At 44.5% G+C, this 18,485-nt stretch overlaps 1 protein-coding gene and 1 long non-coding RNA gene across 3 annotated transcripts in view; one reads left to right on the top strand and one right to left on the bottom strand.

Annotated features, from left to right (window-relative positions):
* Window positions 1-5,914, top strand: part of LOC107079680 (uncharacterized) — a 19,266-nt gene extending 13,352 nt beyond the window's left edge. The window contains exons 4-7 of the long non-coding RNA XR_001480614.2: window positions 1,176-1,322; window positions 1,767-1,817; window positions 2,216-2,325; window positions 4,810-5,914. This is a non-coding gene — a long non-coding RNA (uncharacterized lncRNA). The remainder of the gene's footprint in view (window positions 1-1,175; window positions 1,323-1,766; window positions 1,818-2,215; window positions 2,326-4,809) is intronic.
* Window positions 5,115-18,448, bottom strand: arrdc2 (arrestin domain containing 2). Of its 2 annotated transcripts, XM_015365595.2 has the most exons (9): window positions 18,362-18,448; window positions 17,672-17,933; window positions 9,315-9,384; window positions 8,909-9,056; window positions 8,712-8,814; window positions 8,166-8,422; window positions 7,779-7,941; window positions 7,060-7,214; window positions 5,115-6,618 (listed from the first exon to the last, which is right to left on the bottom strand). In XM_015365595.2, the coding sequence occupies exons 2-9, from the start codon at window positions 17,928-17,930 to the stop codon at window positions 6,565-6,567; spliced, it is 1,209 nt and encodes a 402-aa protein (XP_015221081.2). In that variant the 5' UTR covers window positions 17,931-17,933; window positions 18,362-18,448; the 3' UTR covers window positions 5,115-6,564. The 2 variants fall into 2 exon arrangements, with proteins under 2 accessions (XP_015221081.2, XP_006640012.2); XM_006639949.3 differs by lacking the exons at window positions 17,672-17,933; window positions 18,362-18,448 and adding an exon at window positions 10,530-13,575.
* Between the last annotated feature and the right edge of the window lie 37 nt (window positions 18,449-18,485).

The following is an 18,485-nucleotide window of genomic DNA, read 5'->3' as shown; positions in this document are numbered from 1 at the left end:
TCATCCCCCTACCTCTTCCTCACCTGCACTGCTGCAGCTGCTCCCTGGCTCATTCCTCGCCGTAGTGAGGGGAGGTCTCACAGCTAGGCTGCCATTCCCCCGGCTAAGCGAATCATGCCGAATACCCTCTGTGTATCTCCATCACATTTATTAAGATCTAAATCAACTGCTTAAGTCCGGTTTTGCCCTGAGACTGCAGAACAAACTGGGGGGGGGGGAGCCAGAGAGAAGTGACACCCCCAGTAAGAGTTACGGGTGAGATAGCCCTTTTTCTGGTGTCCCCAAGAGAAGCTGGTGGTTGTCAGTGAAAATCCTGGAGAGCTATTGGGAAGAGTGCGATCCAGCATCCGAAGATTTCCGATCACTCGAATCTTTTCCCAGTGCTCCTTCAACCCATCTGCTCCCGGGATAGCGTTGCATAAGCAGTATTAACCGTAGGTGAAGATTTGCCTTCCAAATGAGACTTAATTAAAAACAAGTCTCGTCCTATTCCTAATGTTTGCCTTCAAAGCATGAAGTAAAAAAAAAAAGATTTTTCTTTTCGATTCAATTTTCTTTTCTTTTTTTCTCCAATGGCACTTAAAGAGGAATGTGGGTTTTTGCTGTCCTAATATTGGGCATTAAAAGCAGCTGTTTTTTTTGTGGTCTCCCGTTTATGTTGTGCTCAAATCGCTATGGGAATTCAACAGATACAATTGCTGAGAAGATATGTCATGTATGATATCCAGTTCTCCTCGTGTCCTCGGTAGGGATGGCACCTGTAAAGTAAAGAGGCATGCAACCTCCAGATCATCGCAGCCCTGACGAACATGAAGATTCGAAGGAAAGCATCTGCAGGCTTATTTCACTGCTACAGTCTGCGTGGCTAGGGTCGTACAGTCAGGACGCGAACAAGTCAAACACTGTAGGGCTGGGAGCTTCCCCTCAACAGCCTTGACAAACTTTACTGGTAGGCCGAGCGCAATGTTGTTTTTTTTTAACTTTATTTTCTGTTGATTTCACAATCCCGAAGAAACCAGGCCAATAAAGGCAGGGAAAAACAGCTAGATCAAGCTGTGTTAGAAGGTATAGTTGGTGACGCTCGTGCTGTGGTAAACTGTACCATTTGCAATTCTTGCAAGAGCTATAGTCTGTTTTGCCTTTGTCTGCATGTCTCGCTTCTTTTTGTCATGTAGGTATCGCCCACTCTAGAGCGTAAGAACAGAAGAAAGGTGATCAACCGGACGAAGCAATTCCACCCAGCTTGTCCGGCTGCTAATCCGCAATTGATCCGGCCCTTTCTGGACTCCACTCATGGGATCAGCTTCCACGAGCTGGCAGAGGTACTTGTGTAAAGATGTGATTCCTGTAGTTCCTTGTAGTTCTGTGGGTTGATTTACACCAACGCAAAACAAGTTTTTGGATACTGTGGTAGCTTAAAAAAAAAAGGCTCAGGGATCCGAGCTGTACTTTTGTTCTGTACTTCTGACCGAAACAAAATCCAGTTATTTGATTGCGTAACATCCTTTAGTCTTAAACCACCAAAATTCACATAAACCCAGGTTAAATCCAATCCAAAAACTGTAGTTTTTTTTTTTTGTTTTCAACTGGGAAATAACATATACAATGATATGATATAACTTAAATTCTATATTCTGTGAAACTGAGAAGAAGTCTCCCGAGTTGGTGAACTGTGATGTGTAGGCAAGGCGAAGTTTTGATGTAATCCAGGCCTACATGCTAGTGTCAGTGTGTGATTTTCATTTTTCAAATTCATTTTCTCCTAGGGCATGCTGCAGCCTGGCTCATGCTGACTACCATCAGAAGGCAGCTATGAGGTAAATATGCTAATCACTGGGAACATCAGAGAAGCGTCTACGTGTGGAGTTTCCTCCTGGCTCCTGGTGTAGAGTGACCAAGGTCCAGCGGTTCAACGGCTTTAGTCACCACTCAAAGAGCAGACATATTTCCTGGCTGACAAAAAATACCAGCCAGGTTTGCCTCTTGTTTTTCGGGCTTCTTTCTAAGCACTAAAAATATCTATTTTCAAACTCCGCAAAGATAAAACATCCTGCGGTTTGTACGTTTTGATATTATTTGACAAATTGTGGATTCCTCTAAGGAGAACTTGGCAGATGAAGGACAAAAATGGATGGTTACAAAACTCAGAAAATGCGACAAATTGCCTTGTCAAATTCAAATTGTTCAAATTTGTGTCTTTCACTTTCTTTTTAAGGTGTGAAAGCTGTAGGATTCCCATACAGTTAAGACACTAGGAAAAGGATTTCTGATGAGCCCTGACTTCAGTTATGGTACAGATGTCCATCTAAAGAATGGATAAGGACGGTAAGTGATTTTTACAAGTCGGAGACCCCCTGATACTTGTATGTGAGGGAAGATGCAGGTGCCCTATAAAGAACTGGCATCCCACCCACTGTGGTCTTGCCCAGTGCCTGCCAGGTTGGGCACCAACATTGTTTTCTCTAAGGAAAAACTGGCTGCTGGAAAAGGGTGTTTTTATTCTCTTTAAACTGGGAATGTTGTGAATCTGCCCACCCCTGAAAAGGCTTGCCTACATTAATGGGATTCTCTTATCTACATTAATATATATTATCTGATATTGCTGGTGTAATAGTAGTATATCCTGGAGAGCAGGACAGTGCGCTCCGCTCTTAAAGTGAACGGTTCATCATGTACTCTTCGTGAGAGCCTGAGTCAGCTCTTGGACATCTGCTTCTGAAAGAAACCAGAGAATATAATATCCCTCAGCTTCAAGGGTATTTCAGCTCGTGTGTGATTGTGCAATGGGCAAGTTAAAGCTTTATTTCTGGTTAGGAAAATGAGGTCCTGTCTTCACAGACCACAATGTGTGCTTTCTTGTAAAAACAGGGTGCGTGTCCTGTATGTGTTCCTAATTGGGTGTCAATAACATTCTTTTCTTTAAAGAGAATCAGGCCTTTGCTTGGAAATTGAAAATACAAAACATTTGTATCGCTCACAACAGTTGCTTTCTGCTTGTTTTTGCATCTTAAAGTTGAATTTTCTTTCATTTCTTTTCGCTTGCTCGAACACGGCTTGTGTAACTCTTTTATATAAAACTGTTCATTTGCCATTTCATTTTAATCCCCGTTTCAAACAGGAAACAATGGTCACTGCTCAGTGACATAGGCTAAAGGGAGTTTTATTAAGTCCACAAGCCACTGTAGCTAATGTCAGTAATGTGGCTGGACATGTTCAGATTCAATGGGAATTGCATTGTTAAGATGTAGTGTGGTCAAATTGGGGATGTTAAGGGTTTGTTTCATGCTGGAAACACAGGTATCACTGTTGAGGGATTTATGAATATGCAAACTGTAGCATTGAGATTGGTGTGTACCTGTTTTCCTCTGTGCTATTATTAGTTTGATGAAGAGGATTCCCGGCAGCTAAATGCCTCTGTTTAAAAACTCCAGCCTGAAGAAACCCAGTCACAGTGATGACTCACCGTGAAATCATGGCAGGTGACATCTCAATGAGCAATAGCAAGCTAATAACGTGACGTGAATTTAAAAAGGGCATTTAAGGATAAATGTTACTGACAGGCTTGAGTGTCGAAAGATTACTCAATCTCTTTATTATTGGGAACCAATAAAGTGAATGCTGTATTGATTTTTTTTTCCCTAAGAAAACAAGAAACTCCACGTGGCCTATTAACATGATGTTTAACCCTGCTGCCTTGTAGCTCTTGGTTCCTGGCTTTGATTTGCGATGGAGGTGCCTTCTGTGTGGAGTTTGTATGGTCTGATGTGATTTCACCAAGTGCTCCAGGGTGCTCCCCTTTTTAAAGATGCTTGATTTTGTTTATTTAGGAGGATTTAAATTGTCCCTTTGGGTGTGTGTCCTATAAGAGTGTTTTATTCATGACCTAGTCCTTCCTTGTACTAAACCCTTCTTCTCAGTCTTAATGTGAAAAAGTACTTTGTGATGATAGAAGGAATAAACTCCCATCACCAGAAAACTTACAAGTAGAGCATCTTTGAAAGCCCAAGGGGTTTCAGTTGTAGATATACTGTACGAGCTTAAGTACCCTACTCTTAATGGCTAAAAGGCTATCTTTTTAAATTTTGTTTTACACCTTGAAAGCTTTCACAGGTTTAATCCAGAAGGCGGCATTTAAGCCTATATAGGTCTGTTCAAATTGTTTTAAACAAATTAGCATTTGTAAATAAGAAAATAACGAGGGAGTGTACTGTGTAAAAATATTTTTAGTACATGGCTGTCTTCATAATCAGCATGTAGTACTGATTTGAGACCAGGGCTCTGAGTTGGAAAGTTGTGGGTTCAAGCCCCTTGCTCTTGTATCATTTGCAAGAAACAACTGTGACTGACCCGGCCCACCCAGCTGTGAAAACATATCTGAACTGCTAGGGGAAACCAGCAATGGGTGAGCATCCCAGCTGGGATACAGTTGCAGTCCAGTGCACTCTAGAACAGACTCTGCAATGAAAAGCCATTTCAAGGCAGTTTAGAGTTGTGTGTTTCACTTTGTTTCAACTGGGTCACAGGTTTGCTAATAGAAAGCACCAATTCTAATAAACAATTACTGTGCAAGGTGGTAGGAGTACTATCATATCTACTAACACTCAGCTTCTTTTGGGCTACAGTAGTATGAGATCTTTGTGTATATCTGAGGTATCACTGCAGAAACTGTTACACTTCTCTCCCCCTACAACAATCCATGTCACATTAAGCTAATACCTTAATTACTGGGGAAGCAAACCCCACCTCTTTATTTTGAAGTCTGGTTGTATCGGATGAAAACAGGAGTAAGGCTTGCATTTCTTTTCACAGGTTTCACAACCACAGCAGCACTGGGATGGCTGTTGGCACTGCTGAATCAACACTGGAGCTTGGTTCTGGAGCGCACCACTTTCTGTGTGCAGCTTGCCTGTTCTGTGCAACTGACTGCTGTCCCAAACAGGGTGGATGCTTCTGCCATAAGCTACAGGTTGTCACAACACTCACCAGAAATATGTAAGTTTTTCCCATAATGATCAGTTTCCTGTGAGCCCTTAACCTCTCAACTTTTCTCTGAATGAGAATTGCAACTAAAATCTAAACAGGGGTCTCTTTGACCTCCAAGAATACCAGGGGGAACAACTTCCTTAATTTTATTAGAAAAAATGATAATCAAAATATAAATTTTTGGCAAGTTAAGAAATACATGTATACAAGAAACATAGAAAATACATTCTTAGGATTGTGGTGATCTGTGTCCCACCATTTGCATAGGCACTGCTGGTCACAAGTCACTTCCATTACAATTAGGAAACAGAATGTTCTCACACAATTCGGAATGTTCTACAGGAGCACACTTAAGAGTGGTATCACCAATAAGATCTTTATGTACCCACTTTTGTAGTTCTATTGTATAGAACCCTCCTCTGTATAAAAATAAGGCCTCCTGGTGTAAAAGCACCAACCATATGGCTCATATTTCCTCCAGTACATCTGCTAATAAAACTACATGTGCTTGAAACTGGACATTCCCTTCAACACTACGGGAAGGGTCAGAACAAGGCAACATCTTTGGCAACTTTCACAAGTCAAGCACAATTTAGATAAACTAGATTTTCTTTTCTTGCAGAGACAGGATGTGGAAAACAAAGTCGTGCATTACCCTTAAACTTTAAACCTTCACATGCAAAGTCATGAACCGCTTTCTCCTCACTTACAGTTTACAGACTGCAGATTTCCAGTAGTCCTTACATTGTCCTAGCCCTTAGAACGTGAAATGCCATCAATTCCTCAAACCCTAACTCCATTGTTTTTAGTACACAACCACCTTTTAAATCTCAAAGCCTGCCTTTTGTCTGTCTTTTCTGGGCAAACAGGTGAGACTGCCTCTGACTCCATGGCAAATAAAGCTGTTATTTCACAGGTACAAATGTGTGCTCTGGTCTACCCTTGACGCCTCAACAAAACTAGACCGAACACCAAGATTACAGGTTTGCACATTCAAAAGGTGGACACTGCACAATGAAGCTTACAGAAAACTGTGGCACTGGTATTCAAGGCATCCAGGAAAATGCTTGTAACTCCTGCTCAACCCTGTCCAGCACAGGGCTTGATCATTAAAACCTAGGGCTCGTTCAGTCCTGGACAGATTGCAATAATTTGTTTCTTCACTAAGCAAACCACGTCAACAGTTCATTTTTACAGTCATGTAATCAAGAAGCCAATGGCAAGCTAGTGGTAGGACAGCCAAGCTGATCAGGCACTGCTGGAGTAGCATCCCTTTTAAGCCTCCTTTGCTCATTTTTCTTCCCCCATCCTAACAGTGTCGGGTTTGTAAACCGTTTGCTGCAGCAAAGAAGAGCTCAGAGGACTGGGATTACAGTCATCGCAGAGGATGAGTAAGGACCGCAAGGACTTCTTTTTTTTTAAAGATATCCCAGGCCATCCCCATGTCAAGACAATCCTCCTCCTTGCTCCAGTCCTCCTGGAGGAACAGCCAGATTCCATCCATCCTCTGGACTGGGGAATCCGGGAGAAAACCCTGTAACGTGTTCAGGTCGTGTGTCGTTCGGAAAAGGTGTTTTTCCTTCAATACGTCATGCACCGACGTCTCATGTTGTACAGCTGGGGATTGGGATCAATCTGGGGGAAAAAAAAAAAGAGTAAGGTTAAAAAAAACTGTTCAATTTGAAGCCTCAGATCTACTTCAGTGTTTTTTCTATATCTTGGGTTTTCGGTTTAAAGTTATGGAGCTCAGCGTAGTTTCTCTGTACTTTGCATTTAAAAGGAAACTAAAAGAAGGGCCCAAGTCATACGGGGAAAAGTCACAGTATTAGAAATAACAAAGCAGTCTGAAAACAGGAAAAGGTTAAAAGCTGTCTAACACAAATTGGCCATCTCCAGCTATATTCAGTAAATGCATATTTGTAAACTGTGTAATATGAAAAAAGCAGGAATGGGTTTTGCTTTTCCTTGCTGGGTTTGGGAAGTTAGCTGGAGTGGGAAACGAGGCACATGTCGCCTTGAAGGGTGTCCAGCATGCTCTCCTCCCTACAGGTCTGTGTGTATCGGGGGGGGGCTCACCTCGCTGTAAACCGGAGGCGGTCTGAAGCGGAACTCCTGAACATAGGCGAAGAAGGGACGCTCCAGGATCCCCGTGAAGTCTTCCTCCACTGGTGGGGGGGTCATGTTCTGCTCAGCCTCCTCTTCGGAGACGATGGTGTTGTAATCAGGAGGAGCTGCAAGACAAAGAGAGAAACAGATCTGAGTCCTCTTGCTATCGTCTCCATCTTTCATCTACTCCCACTGCCAAGACAGAGTCAGTGCAGCAAGATTCCTTCCCACCAGCTTGTGGACTGAATGGTTTTCAACTTCTACTAAAAACGCTTTACAGGTAATGGGGATCCCCTCCACCAGTGTGTAGCCCCCACCGGGATGAGGCGATAGAGCCAGATTGCACCAGTCCGCTCCCACACCAGCTCTCAGTGGGGAGGAGAGCAGAGTGATGAAGCCAGTTCAGAGAGGGGGGTTATTAGGAGGCATGATTGGTAAAGCCCAGGGGGGAAATTTGGCCAGGATAACACCCCTACTCTTTTTGAGAAACATCCTAGCTTTCCCAGGAGTCTCCCATCCAGGTACTGACCAGGCTCACTCCTGCTGAGCTCCAGTGGGGCTGCCAGCTGGGAGCTGCCACATGACTAGGAACTAGACCTGCTCCACGTTCTCCTCACTTGAGGCAAACGGCCCCCTAGGTCTGGTTCCTGCGCGGGACAGGGTCTGGGAGAAGAGGAATGTGCACTCACGCTCCGGCTGCTCCGGGATGGCCAGGCGCAGCCACTCCAGGTTCACGCTGTACTGGCTGCTCACGCTGGAGGTGCGACTGCCGAAGGGGTGCAGCGGAATGGTGCCCATGACCAGGGGCAGCTCCAGGGACAGCTTCGAGGTGCCCGGGACGTCCACGCACACCTGTCGGGACAAGGCCGTCGCCGTCAGACCCGCCAGATCCCAACCGAAGGACTGGGGCCCTCTTTAGCGCAGGCACAAAGATCTGCAGAGAGCCGATTACTGGGCGTTGTGTGCATCGCTCAATGACCGAAGTCTTGATTCTGATCATGCAGCTTCAAAGACGCCCCCCCCCCTCTCTGAAACACTGAGCTGGACTGGACAGCAAGACGCTGATGGCCGCTCACCCGCAGCATGTATTCCACTTTGATGATGCGGCACTGCAGAATGGAGGGCCCCACGGGGGGGATTTTGATGGCGCGGCCGTGCCACGTCTCCCTCTTCCTGGCGCCGACCGCGTCCCCCGTCAGGGTGGCCACGATCGCCTTCTTCTGCTTCATGGTTCCCCGCGCGATGAAGGTCTGGGTCTGGGTGATGTAGGCCCTGGGCACCACCGACCTCGACGTGGCGTTGTCGAACTCGGCGAAGATGGGGATCACCTCGCCTGCAGGAGGAGGGAAAAGCGGTCAGGAGATGCTGAAATCCAGACCAGCACGGTGGCATTTCAAACCTGGGGCGTTCTCAACATGTCAGCCGGTTGACCCGTTTTGAAATCAGTCTCCACTTTCAATGGGTCTCCTAGCTGCCCTGGGATCCCGGGTAAAACAAAATGAGCTACTCATGCCCGAGAGAAACGTCTGCCCGCTAACTTTTCCCATTTCTGGGAACTCCAGTTGGAGAGACGCCATCCTAAAAGGGACCAAGGATAAAAAAAAAAACCACCAGCTCCCTACCTGGTGTGTAGCCCTTGCGGTCGATCTTGGCTGTGAGCGACACCTGGCCAAAATTGTGGTACCACACCTTCGCCAGCTTGTCTTTGGTGCCAGCCTGCGGGGCCTGTGATGGGAAGAGGAGAAAGTGAAGGACTGCACGTTCGGGGTGGGCACGGAGAGACAGGGAACACGAACAAGAAGAGTCCGGCAGTCCTTACCAGTAGGGACGGGGTGTTGATATCTATGGGCTCAATCACCGTGAACTCCTTCTTGATCTTCCTCACTGTGGCCCAGGGGCGGTGCAACTTCACTTTCACCCAGTAACGAATGCTACCATGTTTGCCCTCAAAGGAGGTCACTAGGGTCCTAGTAACAAGAACAAATAAAATAAAATCCTGAATATCCGTTTCAGCACTTGATATGCACAGACTTTACTTCCGTGTCTTATGAGCACATTCTGTAGGGCCTGAAAGATGGTGCATTACCACAAACCCACACTGGCTTTCGAGAATCTAGTTGTTTTCAGTGGGCATGTGTGAGGAGGAACTGCACACTATAAATACACTGAAACACAACATTGAAAAGCCCAGGGCATGGTAGGAGCGAATCGGTGCACACACTTACTCCTCAGGAAGTTGGAAGCTGAATGGAAACTCGTGTCTTCCAGCCGCCAGCACAGTAAGATCACCGTGATCTGGGAAAACAAAATTCAAAAAGCTTTTGATTTATGCTGCTTTTATTATAAAACTAAATGCAAGTTTTTCCCCCATATATGGTCAGAGATGAGCCCATCTATGTGGTCAGGGTATCCAGAAGCAATTCTTGGGACAGAATTGGGTCTTTTCCACTGCCGTTACTCCCAAGGAGCAGATGGAAGGGCTTCAGACTCTCAAAACACACAGCTCACACTTCTGCCTGTTTACATTTGAAGGCAGTGCTCTTGGAACAGGGTGGACAGTGCAATTTGAGAACTTCAGGGGTAATGCTGGTTGATAATACTGCCCCAGCGAAGAAAGTGCTTTTGTCTGGTGCCAAACTTTGACCAAGTGATTTTGAATCAATAATTCTCAAAACACAAAGCGATCCGTCACGAACATGTAGTAGTCTTCAAAATGCTTTATCCATCTCTAGTTATTAGCAGCTAAATACTACAGAAAATTCTACTCCATTTTATTTTGGGTTTTAATAACAAGGACAAACCATCTTAACACACCTTTTATTCTACTGGTGTATTTTAAACAATTTTGGATCTTTGGTAAAAAAAAAAAATATCCATTTGTTATAACCATTCTCGGTTGTGCAAAGCCAGCAGTTTTCATAACTTCATAAATTGCAATGCGGATACTTCTATATACCATTAAATTAAAAAATGTTTTGCGCTTTAAAAACAATATAAAAAACACCTTGAATTCGGACATAATCTCCAGGAATGGACACAAGACTATACACTTCTCCAAATCTGGTTATCAGTTCTTCTGGATTTTGCGCGTTATCAAACCATACAAAGCCTTTTGCCACATACGTTACAAAAAACAAATCTTGTTGATGCCACAATTTTAAAATAAAAGTGCTTTTGAACGGCTTTAGGTTGTGCTGAAGTTCGACAAGTCTCGTAAAATCTGTACCGAAACTAAAAACACAGAGAGAAGATAAGATCGGGCACTTAACTTGCGAGGTCCGGCAAATAAATACGTGACCTGGGACACGCAACTGCAATTAACAAGACACCCCATTGTCTTGGAGAGACGATTATTTGCTGCGGGCAAACGAGCGCAGCCCCCGGACGCGCAGGCAGAAGCGACCCACGAGTGTCTGCTGCTCAGTGACAGCTCGACTGACCTGCCTGCAGCAGAACCTCCCGGCGGTTCAGGTATTCAACCTCGTCGCTGTAGTTCTGCGTGTAGGCGGTGCTGGACCCGGCGCTGCGGGACTCGGTCCAGTGCACTTTGGCGAACCCTTCGGCATGCAGCTTGATGGAGTCCACTTTGGTCTCCCCGGCGAGCTCCAGCACCGCTTTGCCGGACACCACGTCGCCGCTGCTGAAGACCGGCGGGCAGTCCACCTCGGGCGAGTCGAAGACGATGTCAAACTTTTTCACTTTGTCGAAGATCATCTCTGCGGCTCAAGGTCCGGGCGAGCTGGTCAAGGTCTGTGCTCGCTTCGCTGCACGCGTACGGCGCTTTAATAAACGAGGCTGGGAGCCGCTTCTTGCTCACAGAGCTTGCAAAACAAAACTGAGCGGAGAGGGCTTGTCCCAGCACCTTTAACACGCTGTCAAGGGGCGGTCCTTCTGAATTTATTATGTAAGGCCCGAGGCGAAAAGACTGTTGCTGGCTAATAAACATCTTCCCTGGGTGTGGAGACGGAACGGGTGATTGATGGATCCAGGTTTTCAGCAAAACAAGCTGACTGAGCATGCCCTGAGACTTGTTATTTTTCTTGGGACTAAAGGGTTCCCAGCTGTATTCAAAGTTTTTTCCACCCCCCTCCATTTAAAGAAAATGTCGGAGAAGGCAGGCACTTTAAAATAATTTTTATTTTAGATGCGGTCGGTTTATCTTTTATTTTGACCAGTAAAAAAAAAAAAAATCAGGAGGCGCGGAGACGAGATGAAAATTTTTTAAAGTTAAAACTCGTTCCCTCCCCCCACCGATATGCAACAAATCTATCTTTAGTTCAGGGTTTTAACAGTAGAAATAAAATGCTTTTCTAGACCAAAGATCTTGAACAAGGCACGTTATGTTCTCTTGAGGAATCAACTCTTGTTAGAATTATGCAGCGATTTAAAATGTACAGCAGTGTTGGGTTTGCGATTTACTTACATTGAACTATTCTAATTATGGAACGTATTGTTTCAAAATTGTGTAGCTAACCGAAATAAGGAAATGAACATCTCTAGACCTTGGGGGGGGGGGGTTGTTTACTTCTCTCGGCTGAAACGGTAGCACTATGGAGTGTCGCCACCTTGTGGTTGCGAGCAGTCAAACGCCTCGAAAGAGTAGGAACTCCAGTTGTCTGCATAACTTTCCCTCACAGTCATACACAGCCCGCCCTCTTGTGTACACAGAGTTCACATTACTGCCAAACACATTCGGTACAGTCTGAACCCGACAACATGTGCCTAAATGTGAAGGTTCTGTTCAGAACCAGTTGCTCTCAACTTTTAGTTTGCATTAAGTTTCTGCCAAAGCAATCCTCAGATCTCAGAATATGCTCCAAAACTAAAAGAACTCTTCAATCTACAGTTTTCCTCATTGATCTTTGGGATCACTGATGCATTAACCTAAATATTTCAACCCAGCTTTTTCCAATCAACCAACCTGAAAATCTAACCACACCACTCTCAGTAAACTGCATTTCAAGCAGTTAGATACAGCATGTCCATCGCAGGGCAGACAGACACACAGTCACACCAGGACCAACTTTCCCAAAAGCCAAGTAACCTACCAGTATGTTTTTGAACTGTTGGAAGAAACCGGATCACCCAGTAAAAACCCTCACAAATCCAGGGAGAACATGCAAACTCCACACAGACAGGACCCCACATCCAGAATTAAACCAAGGGCCCCAGCACTGTGAAGCAGTAATTTCACTGGGCCACCATGCTGCCCTGCATAGAACATTTGTACTGCAAATACCAAGTATTACATTAGACCAAAGTAGCACCAAAAAAAAAAAAAAAAAAATCAGCTTACTTCTCGTACAGAAAAATAGACCATTCACGACCTTTTGAGCTTTGTAACAAATGCTCTTCCTCTATTGGGGGCATTTTTCCCCACCCAAGAATTAACAGGCAAGACCAAGGTAAAGAACTGCAATATCGGAAAACAGCTGGGAAAGTCAGAGACCTTGTCAGCGACCAAAGTTGTTTCTTCCCGCCCCCTACAGGTATCAGAACAGTTTCCTGAAAACCGTCATTCAAATACAACTCGGAAATGTGAAGGCCATACACAAGCCAACAACAGCACAGCGCTGTTGTGGTTATAGTAGTGTTAAGCAGACTGGATGCATGACTCACTCTCTGGGATGGATGAAAGATTGAAGAGTTATCCCAGCAACACGGTTACCCATTTACTCAGCTGACTGGACAGGTCTCTTAAGGACCAAGGCAACAAGAGTAAAGTACAACAAGGAAACAAAAATGCCAGTTAAAACACGGGCAAGTCCAAAGTCATTAGGGGCCCCCACGATTTGGATTAATAATTTAGTCCTTATCAAATTGTACAAATATTAGACATTTCTGCTATGAGGGCGTTTCAACATAATCCTCTTGGCCCGTTCTAAAACGGGCAGTGCAATGACACCTTTTCAATGAGGATAGGGAGATGTTAACATACCTCCCATTTGCCTTAATTCTCAGATAGCCCAGCAGAACAGTTAGAAAACAAGAGGAGGCCATTTCAGCCCATTAGGCAGTGGCCTCCTGTTCTTCCACACAGTTTCCAGTTGTGTCCTGTGGTTTGTGTTTCAGTGTTTGTTCTGACTTTGTCAAAATGCCTTTAAGGATTTTGAATCCTTGTATCGGGTCCCCTTGTAGTCTCCTGTCCACGAGACTCAAAGGCTTGTGTTCCTTCAGTCTGTTAGTGTAGGACACTCCTTGAAACCCCAGAATGGATCTTTTTACGCTTCTCTGCACAAATCCCAGAGACCAAACAGGTCTTCATTATTCTAAGAGAGGCCTTACTAGTGCATTATTACCATGTTTTTATGGCATCCCTTCTTCTAAAATGTTTACTTTTAACTACACAGCTCAGCTCTGTATGCCTGGTTAAAATCACTTCATCTAGAAGATGGACATGAGATGCCCAACACCCATGTTTTTCCCCACAAATTGCCCCAAGGGTGTTTTGAATTTCTAGTTTTTGCTAGCCTCTTCAGATTTAAAAAAAAAAAAAAAAAAAAAAAATCTTGGTACATGAAGAGTTAGAGGGATAACTGAAGCACCAGAAACATTCCAATACCGGCAAACAAAGTCGAAACAGAACCGCCGGCTGCTGTGCAGCGATATGTGGCCAATATCAATCCACGTGTGTGGTGTGCCCCATCCCCAGCTGGAACTTGCAGTGTAGAGTGTGCGTGCACTGGGGCGCGTGTTTGCCTGCTTATCTTAACTTGCTAGATGTTCCCGTTTCACCACACCCCCGCATCTGGCTCATCTGCGGTAGTACCGTGCAGTTGAGAACGTTTTTAGCGGCACGTATCTACACTGCTTCACCAACGAAAACAGTCAGTGTCCATCAGTGGCCCTTTAAGGGTTTCCCCAACAGCATTGCGCCACTTTTGGGTTCGGCACGTTGCAAGCTTGCATTGGTTATTTTGTTTCGTTTTTTAACGGAACACATACTTCACATTCCCAGTCTAAATCCATCAAAATAGCCCGTTTGGTTTTGGTTGAACAGCGTAATTAAAAACGTTTGCTTTCGCCAAGAGAGGGGGCTCAGAAGACGGCGACAAACAAATCGGAGCTCCAGTGCACGGCTCGTCCTCAATGAAGCCTTCTCGGAAGGAGATGACAACTAGGGCTTGTTAGAGTGAAGTGCATTTAAGCATTTGCTGTGCCTCTTTTTAACCAATAAATTGATATTAAAGACCTAATCTGGAGTGAATCCTGAAAGAACTCAGTCGCCGGAGGGACGCCCCTTCCCTCTAACATTTTTCATACAAATTATCTTGGGTAGGCAAGATGAAACTCGACACACACATCTCCTACAGCAGGAAGCACGTCAAGGTTTCAGGTCACTATCTGCAGGAAACAAAACCACACTACCATGTGCTACAGCCCAGTTTCTCCAGCAACGGAAGAGGCATTTTTTAAAACTCTCCAGGCTGAGCAAACAGGAACAGCTGTGGCAGCAGAGCAGAGAGGCCTCTGGGTGCAGCAAGCAAACACACCCAAGCCCATATCGTCACCTTGATACAGAGAGCACAGTCTACAGAAACACACTGTTCTCCTGTTGGGAACTTGCGCTGTTCGGGCTTTTAAAACAACTGAGAAATCATTTTCTGCTGGTTGAAAAGAGAAATACAGTGTTAGTATAAGTCAAAGTGACTGGGGGCTCATTAATAATTTAACCAACCAAGTAGCGTGGGTCTGCAATATTTATTAGAGCTTTTTTGCCCTATTTCAAAGGTCTCACTATGGGAAGGTGAAAAATGCAAATACAAAAGGATCAAATAAAAAGGACAGAAAAAAAAAGTGCGGGAAGTATCAGAGGATTGTCATACGGCCAATTTAAGGGAAACTAATTTCTTTATCTTAGAAAAAAGCAGATTATCTTTGTAGACCAAATTGTTATGAATACAGACAGGGTTGAAACAGGGGACTATTTCACATCTGTATAGTGTGTGTGGTGTTGTTAGGGCTCACACTAGGAAAATAAAAAGGAATGAATTTACTGTAGGATAAACGATACAAAATTTCTTTCAACAGTTGTAGGTGTGTAGAACTGGCTTCCCAGCTGGGTGGTGGAGACAGAAGCTCCAGGCTCTTCAGAATCACTCCTGAAATACCAAATGAGCAAGATGAAGCCTCAACAAAAAGAGGACATTTGCCCACACAGTGTTAAAATAAAGCCCAGGTGTGCTAAGAAACAGATGGCATTATAAAGATGTGGTAGAAAAACTGTCCTGCCCATTCCCAGGGAATCTATTCAGAGGCCCATTTATAAGGGGGGAAATCACAGGGTGAAGAACAATAAAAGCAGAAATGATTAAAAACTCCCAAGACTAGAGAAAGTATGCGAGCCACTAAATTCACTGTACACTCTGGATGCCTAGACAGAACCAAAAATACAATCTTTAGGGTAACCAGGTCAGATAAATAAACACAGTGGAGATCTAAAGTCCATCGCTCTCGTTTAGAGATTCAGAAAAAAAAAAAAAGGACCAGTCAAGGATAAACTGTCTTTAACTGACAGTATTGCTTTTCCTATAGGTTTGCATAATGGAAAAGGTTCACCATTGCTTTTAATAGATTCTTGAAATGCAAATCAAAGAGGAGATTTGTATGAGTAAAAAGTGCTGCTGATGGCTGCAATTTAAGGCTCTTAGTCTTTGCTTGGGTGGCATTTTTAAGGGACACTGTTGCTCCAGGATTCAAATCCAGCTCTGCATGGAGTTCGGCCGTTCCCCCAGAGACACAGCATCTCTAAACTGTCTCCCCTGCGCATGCATGATGGAGGGCGGTAGTATCTTCCAATTTGGTCATTGTGAATCAAAGCCTCTTTAAGGACAAGACCGTATGTGGAAATGGGCAAAACAAAAATGCATTTAGGATTTCCAATACCTAAAGCAATATTCCCATCCGCAATTTTGTGAAAGTGGAAGAACTGAAAATTGAAGTATTTCATTACAAAGCACTAATACACCCCTTTGAAGGTGCTAAGAAACGGTTCTTTGAGCTGGTGGCCGAACTGTTCCCTTTGCAGACTACCGACATGGCATAAATGCAAGTCCTACTCATCTTTGACAACAAAAGGCATCAGTCCCCCCCATGCCCCCTTCTGTTTGTAAACATCTGAAGTCCCATGCCATGGAAAAAAACCCATCAGGTTGGCCCAAGAACAAATATTGATTCCAGCCTTCAATGTAGGACAGTGCCATGTTAAACATTTATGCTGTACCTTTCCATTTACGTCTTGGCACGGCCACAACGCTGAATCTGTGCATTTCCTAAAGTCCAGTTCACCCAGAACACACAGATCAAAGTCTTCTACATGCAGACAAAGCATTTACTATAAGAGGGGATAGAGCTAAACACACTCTGCTGGCTTGATATTCCCCGTCTCATCTGCAGAAACCATTACCTCAACCGGTTGCATACAGGGCTTGGAAGGATGTAATACTTTAATTACAGGAAGATGACATCCTTAGCTTCTGTCCAGCTGTGTGGAATTTTCCACATTGGTTCAGTTTTGTTTAGTATTAAACACTATGGCAGAGAGGTACAACAATACACATGGTCATTTTAACAGATCCACAGCTCTGGAAACTACAATCCAGTACACTTTTTTTTCCCCAGCCCACTAAATTTCTACCACCACAGATAATCTAGAACTAAAGTGAATGTATTTATTATTATTTTTTTTTTTAAAGTGAACTGATCTGTACTTGTGTTGATTTTCTTTGTTTACCCAGAGTTGCTCCCTTCTGTAGCAGTGTTTGCCATGACACACATCAGCGGAGCATGCTGGAGCTGCAGTAAAATATTAACCGTGACATTATTTATTTACATTTCTCTGGTCCTGCAGGGAGGCTAGGTTTCTTATTAGCACACATTCAGGGAATCCCAGCAGAAGCCTGTCTTTTGCAAGAGTCTCTGTGGTATTGCAGCTTTGATAAAACTATGCAACCTTTGAAATGAAGTTGAACAGAAAATAAACATGGAATGGAATGATCCTTTCGTTGGCAAACTACTTGGATAAACTGAATTTCCACTTATATATGCAAACAGGGGATAAAGGGAACTTTTAGCATGTCAATTCTTCAGACTGGATTTTTTTTGGGGGGGAGAATTCTCAAATACGTGCAGTGCAGGTACAACAGGTTCTTAATGTGAAACTTAGGAATTAGGAAAAGCATTACCGAGGTTTCAATGTAGAGAAATTAGGGTTAAGGTAGACAAGTCATTGTTTGTCATCACTATCCAACGTTCTGCCTAGTCCATAAGGATTACAGGATTGCAGAGTGGAACATATAAAATCGTATTGACGAGTTGTATCCAATAATGATTAATAACATTCAGTGCACTTCAGTCTGTTGCTGTTATACGACATTTTTAACTCACCGTCAATGCGCTTCACGCAGTAGAATAATATCAAAGCACCGAAATGATTTAGGTTTCCTTTTTTTCCCCCTGTAACGGCCTTGTTTTACATTACGAGTTCAAGAGACATGTCGACCATATGTACACTCAACAACAGGACCAACAGGGTCAGGAGTCTTTCTGCTGTCGACCGTGAGGGGTTCACACGCTCCCTTACCTCGGATGAGGTGCTGCCTCTTCCTGAAGTAGGTCTCTTTGGAGGTGTAGTCGTTGTAGACGGTGTTCATGCCCACGGTGCGGTTTTCCAGCCAGTGTGCCACGGCTACACCCCTGGCCATGACTTTCAGGGAGCGCACCTTGACTTCGCGGTTCAGCTCCAGCACCACCTGGCCGGCGACCACCTCTCCGCTGCTGTACACCGCGTCCTCCGGGCCCTCCAGCTCCAGAAAGAAGCTCTTTATGCTCTTGAAAGCCATTTCCTGGAAAAAGAGTGTGCGGTCCTCCTTCAAGACATGCGACAGTGCGCTCGCACCCTACACAGCAGAGCGGTCCGGTCTGTCATCTGCTGCGGGAACCGGTGTCACTTCAGTCTACACAGCCGTTAACGCTGAAGGAGAAGCACTTCTGTGTGACGCCTGTGTCTCAGTCGTGAAATCGATTTGATTCAGACACACGCGGGTCTTTTACTTTGTAGACTGAAATATCACGATTCGCGTTTAAAGAAAATGCATTTAGACGGCGCCTGATGCCGCTGTTCCTCGCACAGAAAAGTACTACTGACATGGCCACTATAAGGAAAAGGAAGTACAGGAACTAGACTATAGCTTTTTTAATACTGTGCCTTCGGTTACCTGGATTGGAGTAACAGAATACGTGTATCAGATGCGTTACGCCTCACGCTACCTACCTTTCGTGGTTCTGCAAGTTCGGTGTGACGGAAGGACGGGATGCAAGTTCCAGTCTGCACACCTCCAACAAGCTATCCAGACACCCAGAGCCCAGAACGGGTTGGACCACGTTTCGGTTTTGAA

The sequence above is a fragment of the Lepisosteus oculatus genome, chromosome 29 (assembly GCF_040954835.1).
Source record: "Lepisosteus oculatus isolate fLepOcu1 chromosome 29, fLepOcu1.hap2, whole genome shotgun sequence".
NCBI classification, from domain to species: domain Eukaryota; kingdom Metazoa; phylum Chordata; class Actinopteri; order Semionotiformes; family Lepisosteidae; genus Lepisosteus; species Lepisosteus oculatus.
Note: the sequence above shows the minus strand (reverse complement) of the source record. Positions and strands in the feature narration are given on the sequence as shown.

Excerpts from the sequence above, each read along its gene's own strand:
- arrdc2 (XM_006639949.3), bottom strand. The coding sequence starts at position 10,803 with ATGATCTTCGACAAAGTGAAAAAGTTTGACATCGTCTTCGACTCGCCC. Across the intron at positions 8,815-8,908 it reads TCAACACCCCGTCCCTACTG|GCCCCGCAGGCTGGCACCAA; the intron begins GTAAGGACTGCC and ends TTCCCATCACAG. Across the intron at positions 7,942-8,165 it reads AAGTGGAATACATGCTGCGG|GTGTGCGTGGACGTCCCGGG; the intron begins GTGAGCGGCCAT and ends TTGTCCCGACAG.